At 50.2% G+C, this 13468-nt stretch overlaps 2 protein-coding genes across 15 annotated transcripts in view; one reads left to right on the top strand and one right to left on the bottom strand.

The window, feature by feature from the left end:
* UBXN11 (UBX domain protein 11) overlaps positions 1–6054 on the bottom strand; it is a 22952-nt gene extending 16898 nt beyond the window's left edge. For 6 of the 14 annotated variants that reach the window (XR_011503537.1, XR_011503538.1, XM_044770074.2 and 3 more), the window contains exons 1-4: positions 5927–6054; positions 1733–1838; positions 926–954; positions 189–287 (exon numbers count right to left, since the gene is read on the bottom strand). Coding sequence is in view for 9 of the 14 variants with exons in the window: in XM_044770074.2 (XP_044626009.2) it covers positions 189–287; positions 926–954; positions 1733–1803 (199 nt within the window). In the remaining 5 variants the exon portion in view is untranslated. Of the gene's footprint in view, positions 1–188; positions 347–925; positions 955–1732; positions 1839–5926 lie in introns of those variants that run through there. The other 8 variants (XM_044770076.2, XM_014854986.3, XM_044770078.2 and 5 more) reach the window with 5 other exon arrangements.
* Positions 5650–13468, top strand: CD52 (CD52 molecule). Its single transcript, XM_014854990.1, has 3 exons — positions 5650–5776; positions 11749–11921; positions 13084–13468. The coding sequence occupies exons 1-3, from the start codon at positions 5665–5667 to the stop codon at positions 13234–13236; spliced, it is 438 nt and encodes a 145-aa protein (XP_014710476.1). The 5' UTR covers positions 5650–5664; the 3' UTR covers positions 13237–13468.

Genomic DNA, 13468 nt, shown 5'->3' with positions numbered 1-13468 from the left:
TTTATGCCAAACCAAGTCCTGGACAGGTTTAGGGGTGCAGGCACATGGCTGCAGTCAGCCAAGAGTGGGAGCAGCTGCGTCAGCCCCAGCAGGCAAGAGTGGGTGCCACGCCTCTCTGGACCCCATCCCTTCTCTGGGGCCCTCTCCTGCTGCTGGGCACCCAGACTCCTTCGGGCCTCTGCTCTCACCTTGCCTACTCACAGGGGCACCTATGCGGCCATAGCAGGAAGGAACAGAGATCGTTTCTTCAGAGCCATGTCCGTCATTCAGCATGTCCACCTCGTCTTCTGCAGACAGGGATGCCCAAGTCACTGCTCTGGGGCTGAGGCCAGAGGAAACTGGGATCCTGGGACCCAAGGAATTTTGGCATATGTACTCCATCTTCCCCCACCCCCAGCACAGGATAGAAAACTTGGGATGTTGGGGAGAAGGGATCCAACCAGAACAGGTCTCTTCTGGGAGTTCTTCCTGCCTGACTCCTGGTGAGACCTGAGTGGCTAATGGGAGCACCATGATGGGGGCAAGAGTGGAGTTGGGATGCAAAGGTCTGAGCCTGCAAGAGTCAGGGCAGCGATGCGAGGACAGGGAGAAAAGGCTAAAACGGGCTGAGGAGGCTGTCAGGGTAAGGAGGGCTGGGGTCTGGCCCCCTCGTGGGTTCTCAGCACCCAATGAGCAACCCCACGTGGGTGGAGGAATTCAGATGTTAGCAATGACATCTCTGCTAAGGGTATGGGGCCTCCTAATCTGAGAGCTGCCAGGAGGAAGCCCTGTCCTCAGGGAGGGGTGGGAAGCTATAGATAACATTGTAGTTGGGCAGCTGCTCTGGCTGAGAGGGGCATTCATCATGGTCTTTCCATCTGCCCAACCACAAGGAGCCTTGGCAGATAGGAGATGAGGAGGACATGAGGACAGAGCCCACACTTACCATCTCCATAGATTTTTACCGCTCGCCTCCTGGGAACCCGGGCAGGAAGGAGAAGGAAGACAGACAAGTTAGGACCCCCTGGAATGTCACCAGGAGAAAGGGTCTGGGCACCAAGCCCCAGTGGAGCGTAAAGGAGATGGAGGCTGGGCCTCTGCCTCCTGAGGACATCCTCCCCGAATCCCACCCTGGCACTGGGCAAGCCAAGGGACAGGCTTCGTGGTGTCTGACTCATCCCAATGGAGAAAGGTGGGGAAGAGCTGAAGGGCAGAGTCTTGGGGGGAAGACTACAAGAGTCCCCATGCCCAAGAGCCCAGCCCCAGCTCTGTTTTGAAATGGCTGTGGCACCCCAGGCCTGTCACTTAACCTCTCTGGATACCCTTGGCCTTCCAATGACTCAAAGTGGTATTCAGAAGAGCAAAGAGAGAGGTGAAAAATGCTTTTGAAAAGATGAAAGTGCTGGACAGATGTAAACAATTCCCTTGAATGAGAGCCCAGCACACGGCCTGGCCCAGAATAGGTACACTGCCAGTGTTTGCAGAGTGGACACAGGAACCATGAGTAAAAACATGGAGGCTGAGCCATTCCTACAGGGCCCACAGCTAACTAGAGGGCACAACCCAGCGTGTGCTTACACACAACGAAGAGCCTCCCAGAAGAAGGTACAAAGAGAAAGATACGGTGATCAGGAAAAGCCACATAACTCCTTATTGTTTTCTCTAAGACATTAGCAGTTATTCTTCTAGTCCTTGGAGGGGCCAGGAGGAGGCGGGGCATGGACACAAAGACCTCGTGAGGCTGGCTCCTTACCCTGGACTCACAGGCTCCGACTGCAGGGGCACTCTCCGGGTCTTGCCAAGGGAGGCCAAAGGGGAGCTCATAGCTCTGCTTCTAGATTCTAGCTGTCAGGAACTCCCTGAGAAGAAAGAAGTAAGTCAGCCCTGGAGGACACTCCGTCAAGAAGTGGCCTGAAACCTCCTCTTCCCTGGCAACTTTTCCCAGGAGGGAGCACTGTCCAGTGAGCAGCACCCCTCACTTTTTCCCACTGCCCCTGCAGAAGTTTCTGGAGGCAGCTTGGCCTCAGGATCCCTGTGCTTGCTGTTTCACCTGCTCCTCTGGACATCCAGCTCTCTGCTCGGATCCTGGAGGCCTCTGGCCTGACAGTGCTTAGGAAAGGGCGGTGGGGAGACAGGTTCAGGGGAGGGAGGGGGGTAGAGATGGGCCAGAGCCTGAGACTTGCCCAAACTTAGAGCCTAGGCACAAGACTACCCAGGAGGCCTGGGGCTTTCGTCCATCTATCAAGGAGCTGCTCCACACAAAGCCCAGGGGTCCCCTCCTCTCCTACTAGAACCCAGGCGCCACCCCTAACATCTCAGAGCCAGAGAGGAGCTACCCAAAGACAGGATTCGACCAAGACATGGTCCCCATAGTGGGGACATCAAGAGCCCAGGCTGTGGACAGGTTCTGCCATCTACCAGTGTAACCCATGCCTCAGTTTCCTTTGGTGTAAAATGAGGATGGTATTATACCAGCCAGGCACGGTTACCCAGGGGACTCAGAGAGAACACTCATAAAGCACCTAGCCCAGTGCCACCCTCAAAGGAAGCACTTAAAAATGTGACTTGTTGGGGCGGGCCTGGTGGCTCAGCAGTTAAGTGCGCACGTTCAGTTTTGGCGGCCTGGTGTTCACCGGTTCGGATCCCAGGTGCAGACATGGCACCACTTGGCAAGCCATGCTGTGGTAGGTGTCCCACATACAAAGTAGAGGAAGATGGGCATGGATGTGAGCTCAGGGCCAGTCTTCCTCAGCAAAAAGAGGAGGATTGGCAGCAGATGTTAGCTCAGGGCTAATCTTCCTCCAAAAAACCCCAAAAAACAAAACAGGTGACTTGTGGCTATGTGGCTTTTGTTCTTATTGGCACATGGAAGGCACTCATCAATGTTGGTTTTCCTTCCTTCACTCTTCCTTCTGGAAAGATGAGTGCACATCAGGGATGTAATTAAAGGTCATACTCCATTCAAAGAATTAAGCATCTTAGGTGGCTAATATCTGGAAATCTTGGAACCAAAGGACCTCCATCAGGGCCTGAAATCGTCTTTTGTTCCACTTTCGAAATGTGTGACCCTGGCCTCCACCCTGTGCTGAAGCTGTCCAGCAAGGGGACAAGTGAGGCCTGGAGGCCACCTCCTCTGTCTTCATTCTGGAGTTTGAGACTCATGCCCGGCTCCTTCCTCAGGAGGAGTCCTCCAAGGACCAGGCCCGGAGTTTCCTTGCCCAACACCACCCAGCCTCCCACATCTGCGCTGCCCCCGCCGTCTTGTCTGGGCATCCTCATGGTTTGTGTGGCCAAGTGTGACAGCCCCCTCTTGGTTCCCTTCCCCAGTATCCACATGCTGCCAGAGGGATCTTTTTAAACACAAAGCTGACACGTCATTTTCCTCCTAAAAGTGCCCAATGACTCCTCTCACCCACAGGAAAAAAATTCAAAATTCCTTAACATGGATGATCTGGTCCCTGCCTGTGTCTCCTGACCTCACCCCCCACGGCCCCCCTCCTACACTTGAGCCACTCTGAACTGCCAGCTCGGCCTCAAATGCACCATGCCTTTGCGCACGTTGCTGCCGGCCTGGAACCCCCTCCTGGAATGGTCTCCCCACTCCTAACCACACCCTTCCTTTGGCTGAGTTAACTCTTTTTTTTTTTTTCCTAGCTTTTTTGGTTGTTCTTTAGTTACATTTTGACTTTTTACTTTAAAATTATTATAGATTCACAGGAAATCAGGAAAATAGTACAGAGAGCTCTTGTGTATCCTCCACCCAGTTTCCCCCAATAGTTACGTTTTACGTCCCTATATGTGTGTGTCCTTCTACGCCATTTCATCCACTGTGTAGAGTCTGTGTAATGACCACTGTGGTCAAGATACAAAACTATTCCATCACTGCAAAGGCCCCCTCATGTTACTCCTTTGTCGTCACAGCCATGCTCCTCCTCCAGCATCCCTAACCCCTGACAACCACTACTCTGTTTTCCATCTCTATAATTTTCTTACTTTAAAAATGTTATATAAATGGAATCATACAGTATGTGAACTTTCTTTTTCAAAAAAAGCTTTATTGAGATATAGTTCACATACTTAATGCTGTTAAGTGTACTATTCAAGGGTTTTTAGCATATTCACAGAGGTGTGAAACCATCACCACAATCTCAGAATATTTTCATCGTGCTAAAAAGCCCCAGGCACTGTGCTTTTAGAGGCTAGAACTGTGCTGCATGAACTCCCACCAGACCTGATTATCCCTCCCTTCTCCAAAGGATTCGCATCACTATCTCATCACCATTCTTAAGACCCTCCAAAAGAAACTGGTTGAAAAGACAAAAATTAACAAGTGTTGGTGAGGATGTGGAGAAATTGGAACCTCTGTTGGGATGTAAAATGGTGCATCTGCTGTGGAAAAAGAGTCTGGTAGTTCATCAAAAGATTAAACAGTGATGTTATGGCCCAGTAGTTCTACTCCTGGGTATATATCCAAGAGAAATGAAAACTTGTATCCACAGGAAAACTTGTATACAGTTCATAGCAGCATTATTCCTAATAGCCGAAAAGTGGAAACAACCCAAATATCCATCAACCAACGAATGGACTAGCAAATGTGGTATAAACATCTCCTTATAATGGAATGTTATTTGGCAACAAAAAAGAAATAAATACATGCCGCAATGTGAATGGACTTTGAAAACATTATGCTAAGGGAAAGAAGTTAGTCACAAAAGACCATGTATTGTTATGATTCCATTTATTTGAAATGTTCAGAATAGGCAAATCTATAGCGACAAAGTAGACTAGTGGTTGCCTAGGTTGGGAGGGGTAGCTGGGGGTAAATGGGGGTAATTGCTAAAGGGTACAGAGTTTCTTTTGAGGCTGATGAAAATGTTCTGCAATTGTGGTGATTGTGGTGATGGTTGCACAACTCTATGAATATAATAAAAACTATTGAAATTTACATTTTAAAGGGGTGAAGTATATAATATGTGAATTATATCTCTATAAACCTATTATAGAAAAAAGAAGGACCTGGTCCCCAAAACAAATCCAAATCTTCCCTCAAAATAAGCTCTTCCCACATCTCTCTTCTTAATGGGACCCCATCACCCAACCACAAATTTTTTCTCTCCTTCCTTCCCTCTTAACCCCATCAGTTGCCAAAGGCTGCAGGATAGACTCTGCATTTTCTCTCACAGATAGCCCCTCCTTTCCATGCCCACTGTTGGCCATCCTAGAGGAGCTCTCACTGCGCTTCTTTGGCCCCCAAATGACTTCCCTGCTTCCAGTCTCAGTCCAAGCCAATCCGACATACTGTCTCCAGATCACTTTTCCCATGGATTAGAGGAGACCCCTGAGGGCGTATCTTCCCATCAGTCTGGGGACTCCTGAGGGCGGCGCTGTGTCCCCTCCTCCCTCAGACCAGGGGTCCCTGAGGACAGAGCCATGTTTTCTCCCTTCACTTTGGGGGCTTCCAGGGGCGGACTGTGTCTTCCCCCTCAGGTTGGAGGTGACTCAAGATTAGACTGTCTCCCTGCCTTCAGATTCGGGCTTTGAGGGGAAAGCTGTGTCCTATGCCTCTACGTCTGTAGGACCCAAGTCAGAACTGTGCTTGATCGACAACATCCTTCACACCTACGCGACCTATTCGTCCCCCCAGGCCCCCGTGCTCTCCAGCACCGACAGGGCCCGGACGACTGCATGCCTTCACTCCGTAAATCCGCAGCTGGAACGCTCACGGCGCGACTTCTATCACCACCTAACCCCGTCCGGGGAGCCGCGTCGCCTCCTCCCGCCTCCACGCGTAGCCATGGTAGGCGGGGGGCCCGAATCCGCTCCCGGGACGCGGGGGGACTGTTAGGGGAGCCGGGCCGCGGGCTCGCGAGTCCTCGGGGTTCTCGGGGCCAGGGCCTCAGCCTGCGTATAGGACTCCGGGGGCAGAAAGACCTCGGCCAGGACTCACCACGCAAGGCCACGGAGCCGTCCCGCGGCGCCGCCATATTGTTGTCACGCAGTTTCCCAGGCGACCGGGATCTGTGCGCTTCTCATTGGCTAGTTCGAAGGGGCCCCTGAGTAACCAGCAGGCAGCGGAGGCGGGTACAGCCGTCCGCGCTCGAATTCTATTGGTCCACAGAGTCTAAACTCTTCGCGGGAGACTGCAAATCCCAGAATCCACCGCTCTGAGCAGACTCAGGGTCTGGGGAAATGGAGAGTTCATCCGTAACACCCCGAGGCGTAGAAAGCGAAGCTGGGATTAAATTCATGAAGCTGCTAGAAGCCTCTGGACCTGAATGTGTAATCCCAACGATGCCACTGTTTTGCTAAATTGATTTTGGGGAAAATAACTTCTGGGGTGGGGGTTTCTCAGCCTCTTCTTGATTCTATCCCGCGGTGTATATTTACTGCCTGACGATGGTGGAAAGGCTCTGGCTTGGGAGGAGGGAGGTCCTGAACAAGGCTCTTTCTGGGCCTGTTTTCCCACCTGTAGGATGAGGAAGTAGACCCCAGGCCTGGAGTCAGATGGCTCTAGAAGTCTCTATTCTTGAGAATGGACAGCGTTTGCTTTGCTTTTAAATGATTTCCCGAAAGACCCTTGTCAGTTACGACCTCTTTGGGGCTCAAGTGTTTATTGGGTCCTAGCAGCTCAGGAGGGAAAGGTAAATAATAAAGGAGGGATGAAATTGAGGACGAAGGAGTCAGTTTCTCTAGATTAGGATGAAATCATGCCTGTACCCACAAGGTTTAACATCGGAAACAAAGTAACCACTCTCTGAGCTTGCCTTGCAGAACAGCAGGAGGACCGCTGACAAGCAAGTAGCTTGCTGACAGCCCTCCTCCTGACTAAGCGTCTCGCAGGAGCCTTGAGAAGTTAAAATGACCCAGTGTAAACTTTAGAAGTCACAGACTAAATATCCACCACATGCAACACATAGAAAACCGTCCCCCCCCCCCCCCGGAATTTGCACATTCGACTCATAAAGAAATATGAAAGACAGTTGTGCCTGTGCAGAGGACTCTTAAAACTTCAGCCCCCAAGGCCACATGCTCCCTCTCTCTGTCTTGTTCTCACAATGTGCTTTGGAAAAACGCTTAGAACTGTACTAGAAAAGCTAATCTGTAACCAGTAGAAAAAAATAACTTGTTAGCAGAAAATTTATGTCCTCTGCCCAAACTGTTCCTTCTGTCCCAGATAAGGAAGTAACAGGTTTTCTTAGATTCCTCAGGACTGTTGCATTCAGCAGATCTGCTAAGCAGAAGTGGCCAACAGTCTGCGGTCATCCACCACCTGATACTCCGGAGGCCCCTCCCCAGCCCCATTTGCCTTATATAAGTCACTTCCAAATCAGTTCTCCTTAAGATGGTTTTTTTCTGGATGATAGTCCACCATCTTGTGATTTGCTAGCTCATCACTTAAATAAACTTTTCTCTCTCTTTCCACCCCTTTGCCTCTGGACTGATTGGCCTTTATCTTGCAGCAAGCAGATGGGGCCCTTGCTCAGTAACAGAGAGGTCCTCTAAGTCCAGGCATTCCTTCAGAATAAAAACCTGGCTATCTCTGCCACCCTCCCCCTCTTCTCCACCCATATCACAGCTGCCTTGGATCAAACCCTCACCATCTCTAGTTTGGCATGACATTTAGAACGTTTGGATTATGAGTTCTGCCTTCCACCCTTCTCAGTGTTCCAGAAACTATCATGCTCTCTCCTATGTTCAGGCCTCTCCTTCCAGGGGGAACATCCTCCTTTGCCTTTTCCGCCTGGGAAAATCCCCCTCAGTCCTTCAAGAACTAGCTCAAATGTCCCGTCCTCCATGAATACTCCTCCCCCCAAGCAGAATTACGCTCTATATTCTAATAGCCCTGCTGCCATTATAGCATTTCTTATTCAGTTTTGTGATTGTTTCAGTATGCATCTCCCTCTTGGACTATGAACTCCTCAAGGGAAGGGACCCTCACTCATTCATCTTTCCTGGCACACAGTAGGTGTCAATAAATTGCCTGAAATGAACTGAATGAACAGATGGATGAAAATTTACCTTTGACTGCTCTATGGTGCTATTGGATTGCAGCCCTCTTTTGTGGGAATGAAAGATGCAGGGCAGATCATACCATACTAAGGGCAGCAACCCCCTTTCTCTCCCTCCATCCCTGCTGTATCCCATTCTGTCACTGAGCTCAGGCACATGTTGAACACCTGCCCTATGTGGGACTGTGCTAGGGCCTGGGGCCAGTCATCAAAGAACACTGTGAAACTGGGACGGAGTGGTCTGAGGTGTTTTGCATGCCTATGTCCCACACAATCATTTCCCCAACACAATCATTTTCTCTGAGTGGTCTTCCCCAAACACTTACCTAGAATATGTCCTCCTCCCTTTTCTCTTCTCTCACATTACCCTATTGACTCCCTCATAGCATTTATTGAAATCTTAAATTATTATTATTTTTCGTTTCCTCCCATTCGAATGTCAGCTACATGAGAGCAGAGACCATGCCTTTTTGTTCATTTCTGTATCCTCAGTGCCTAGACCACACAGTAGGCACTTAATAAATACATTATGCCATAGTAATATTTTCTTACGGTCTTCCACTTCACTAATTCTTTCTTCATTTGTGTCTAATCTGAAGCTAAACCTATTCACTGAGTTCTTAATTTCTATTATTGTATTTTTAAGTTCTAGAATTTCCATTTGGTTCTTTTCTATAATTTCCAGTTCTTGATCTTGTCTTATATGTCTTTGAATATACTGAACATTGTTATTTGAAAGTTTGGTTGATAATTCCATTAGCTGGATCTTCTGTGTAACTGTTTCTATTATCTGTTGCTTCTCTTGGTTTTTTGGTCACGTTGTCTTCAGTTTCTGTGAGGGCTGTGCTGTTGTTTCCTGTTCACTGTTACTCCTCAGGTGTAATCTTTCATGGTTCCAACCCAAAGCCTAGTCGGGGGTGGGAGAGTTTACCAGGGCCCTCCTTTCTTAGCTGGTCTTGAACTACAGTTTTTCTCCCCCCAGACCCATAAATTTATAGAAAGCTCTGCTCAGTTTCTCAGCTGTCTCTTCTGGAAGTGGCAAATACTTTTAAGGGAAAAGCAGCCCCAAATGAAGGGCTCACTTCTCCCTTCCCCTTAATTATGGTCTATATTGGTAACTCTCCAATGGTTAGTCTGCTGTTGCCCCATAATAAGTATTTACTGTCTGAATGAATAGAGGCATACAAGGCTTGGAGGTGGGAGTGGTCACCTTATAGTCACTCACTCATTCGGCTGTCCCTGACACCTACTCTGTGCCATGTTCTGTGCTGTGCTGGGTTAGAGAGGCAACAAGACCTAGTACCCTTAGATTGTATTCTTAGCAGACACAATCTTTAGACAGAGGCCAACAGAAGGGGCTCCTGGAACACAGAGGAGCTTCCTCTCTTTGGAGGAGTTTCCTGGGGGAAGTGGAAAGTTTCCTAGGGGGAGGGGCTTCTGAGCTAAGTCTTGAAGAACAAATAAGAGTTGGCCAGATAAAATAATTGGAGAAGGGCTTTCCTTGCAGAGAAAACACATGGGGGTGTAAAACAGCCTGGGGCAGCTGGGGAGAAGTAAGTTGGGTGAGGGCAAGGGTGTGGTGTGTATGGCATGGGGGAGGGATGTTATGGAACCCAAAACAAGACGGGAGGAAGGCAAGGGCCTTCGGTGTCACACCAGGAGCTTGATCTTGATCCCTGGGGAGAGTTGCAGAGGGTGTGGACTGAGACTTCCCATCCTGCTGGTTAAGGTTCAGAAGTCACTTTTGGAGAAGGTGTGCAGTAGGACATTGAAGTCGAGAGAGAGACTATGTACAATCTCCAGCTCTGCCGTTAACCTGCCCTTCTCTGGCCCTCAGTTTTTCCATCTGTGAAATGGGGGTTCTCTGGGCACTTTAAGCTTTGTGACTAGTGTTCTGTCTATACAGAATGAAATTTCGTTCTGTCAAGATAGAATGACTGCTGAGAGGGCAGGAGAGGACAAGATGTGAAGCCCCACTTCTTCTCTGAAATTCTGAAGACTCCAGATGCCCCTTCATGCTCCAAGTCCTGAAGACTCTTAAAAACCCTTCCAGCAGCCTCAAGACCCCACCACCACTAGCAGCTCAGGCTCACACCACAGCAGAGGTGCGGGCTGTTGAAATGAAATTTCTGGGGCTTGTAAGAAAATTTTTACAAATAAGAGCCTGGCATTTAAGTATCCTCACATGCATCCCCAGAAGGGAGAAAGTACATCCCGGCTGGCTTTGGAACTTAGCCTGTCCAGCTGCCTCTTCGTAAGAGGGAAGAAGACTGCCCAGTGTGACACAGCCAATTTTCAGCAGAGCAATCTTGGACTTCAGCAGGGGCCTCCTGTCTCCTGGGCCAGTGCCCTTCCGGCACCTGCTGCCTCCCTGACTCCCACGAACCCCCAGAATCATCCACCCCCACAGATGCAGTGAAGGCAGCCAGGACTTGCGTCAAGGGTCAGGAGAGACCTCCGGTGAAGGAGTTGATGGGGTGGACAGTGATGGACAGTTGAGTACTCCTCCCACTTCCCACTCCCTCCTTCCCAAGAGCCTCAAGACGGCCGCCTCCTCCTCCCGGCTTTCTCTCACCAGTCTTGACTCTCAGCTCTTTCTTTTTCACCAGGGCTGGAGGCCCCTGAGGGCCCACTCAGGTTCTTCTGAAGGTTGCAACATGAGGCCTAGCCCATAAAAGTAGAAGGGAAGTGAGTTTAGACTAAGAATAAAATAGACTAAGAAAGGGAGAGTGGGAGAGGCTGGAGACAGAAGTGGGACAGGGAATCAAGACAGAATTGACTTCCAGGGCAGCCCGAAGTTACATACATGGCTGTGGCTTCAGACAGACCTGGATTCAAGTTCAAATGAGACTGGCTCCACCATTTACTGCCTTGGACGAGTCACTTAATATCTAAGCCTCAGTTTCTTTAAGAAAATGGGGATAATCATAAAACGTATTGCAGAGCCCCACTGAGAGAATAAAGTGAGAGAAAGTATAAAGAATGGAGCGCCATCCAAGCGGTTTGGTGATCCCTCTCACCCCCCACCCCTCACTGGGACTTCACAGCCACCCCCACCCCAAATCCCTTCCACTGCATTTTAGTTACCTGTTGCCCCGCCCCTAGCCCTATTCCCATCCATCCTACATTGATACAAACAACCCATCTCCTACTTTCTTTATCCAAATCACCAAATGCTAGGTCTTAATAAACTGCAGAAATAACCCCCTTTAGTCTTCTCACTTGAAATGGGGAAGCTGAGGCACAGAGGGAATGGGCGTGTCTAGAAGCTAGGTTTCTGGATTCCTAATGCAGTGTTAATTCATTTTCACAGAAATCTACCACCAACCCCTCACTAAATTTTAATGTTCCCCCAGCCTTCATTCTGAACACGTGGAGCCATCTACAGTCTTATATTGAAAGCTGAGTCTATCCCAGCCTTCTCCCCTTCAGCTCTATCCCTAGCCGCAATCTGTTTTTAATTACATTGCATTCAATCCTCTGGCAGCTCTTCGATTAAAAGTTCAAAGAGGCAGTTTCTGGCCCAGGATCTCAGAGCTGATAGGAGATTAAACCAAGATTCAATCCCCAGTATGCATGACTCCAAGCCCAGGGCCCTATTTACTGCCCCACAGCTGTCCCCTTGATTTGTCCACGCACCATCCCCTGGGATTTGTCTCTGTCTTTATCCAGAAGGGCCTGGTATCTTCAACCCAAAGTTGTGTAGAAAGAAAGCAGTTCCTCCTCTTACCCCATAGGCCCTCCTTCCTCCCCCTTTCAGCCTGCCTCCGCCTCCCCTGCCTCGTGGTTCAAAAGCAATCAAGCCAAAAGGAGCCTGCAGACAGCCCTGCGTTCATTTCCAAAAGTTGCTGCCAAGAGAGCCACCAAGATCCTCCCAAGATGAAGGGCTTCCTCTTCCTCCTGTTCACCATCAGCCTCCTGGTTATGATTCAGGTAAGAGCAGCCCCACAGAGCCCCTGGCACCACTGCCCAGGACTGCCCAGCCCTGCCTGGCACAGGAGGAAGGTAATACAGGCTTCTGCGCACCCAGCCTTCTCTCAGACCCTTCAGCAGAGGAACCAAGGACTCAGGGGCCCAGCTCCTAGCCTTCCAGGCCTTCTGGCTGGGGTCAGGCTGCTTGAGGGCTGCCCCTGAGCAGAAGCCTGTACCCAAGGCTGGGGAGCACTTACAGGGCTCCAGGCACACTGAGGCACCCCTTGGGTGTTAGGAAAAATAGGGAATTAGGAGGTTTTGGAAGACAGCCCTAAGTGAGATGGCATCAACCCACAGGGAACCTGGGGACACGGTCCTGTTGGAGGAGGCCAGGAAACGTTCCACTGGAGCCTGATCTGGTTCTGGAGGTGGCAGGGAACTACCTGGGCAAGAAGCCTGCATGTTCAGCAACGCAAAGAAGACAGAAATCTCCCACTCCAGAAACAGCTGGAGTCTCAAAATCAACTGCTATGCCAGGAAGCAGCTTTGGCAGCATCCCCTGTGCCCAGAGGGCACTAGTTAGGATAGGAGCCAGGAACCATCAAGTTCTTGATCAAGAACACTTGACCACCACCAAAAACAGCTTAATCTCTATCAAGAGCAGCTTTAGCTGCAGCTTGATCAAGCATTGAGAACAGTTTGATCACTATACAGCCATCTTCTCAGGGAAAGTTGCACCCTCCCCATCTACCCATCCACCCACCCACACTTTGCCAGGTGCCTCCTCACCAGCCCTGTCTCGTATGACCCCAAGACTGTGATGGGCTCTTCTGCCCATCCGAAAGATGAGGAAACTGAGGCTCAGAGAGGTTAAGCCCCTGGCCTGGCTAGTAAAGACATGGGCTGGGGCCACAGGCTCTCCTGTCTCCTGCATGCTGGAGGAGCTGGTGGTTTGGCAGAGATGAAAGGAAGCTTCCACGGGAGGTAGGCTAGGGACCACCTCTAACTCTGCCTGTCTCAAGGTAGGAAGCAGCCAACTATTCCCACAGGACCTTGTAGCAGAAGTCGTGGTCATGGGGGACAGAGAACTGGGGACTTTTGTATGAGAGGTAGGGGAACTGTGTTTCTAACCAACAAACAAGAGATTCAAAAGCCCCCTCCGCTTGCCCCACTTCTCTTGCAGATACAGACTGGAGTCTTGGGAAACAAGACCAAGACCATGACCACCACGAAGAGACCCACCAAGGGCGCAGCGCCAGCACTCGGCAGCCTGGGTGGTAGCTGTGTCCTTCTCTTCTTTACCAACGCCCTCATCCGGCTCTTCCACCTCAGCTGAGGTGACACACCTCAGCCCTAGCCCTGTGCCCCCTGAGACACCTGCCATCATCACTAGCGAGAGAACCACCCTCCCTTCCCCCTTATCCTTGGGAAGGGTTGACACCAGAGATGACCAGGTTGTGGGAATTGACCAGCAGTGCCTTGGGGGCAATGGCCAACACAGGGAGGGACTGATGTGGAGGGGCAAGCACTACCCAGCTGAGGGTCAATAAAGTTGTCGTGTACTTAGA

Source organism: Equus asinus, chromosome 5 (genome assembly GCF_041296235.1).
Source record: "Equus asinus isolate D_3611 breed Donkey chromosome 5, EquAss-T2T_v2, whole genome shotgun sequence".
Taxonomy (NCBI): Eukaryota; Metazoa; Chordata; class Mammalia; order Perissodactyla; family Equidae; genus Equus; species Equus asinus.
This window is presented reverse-complemented; position numbering and strand designations above follow the sequence as displayed.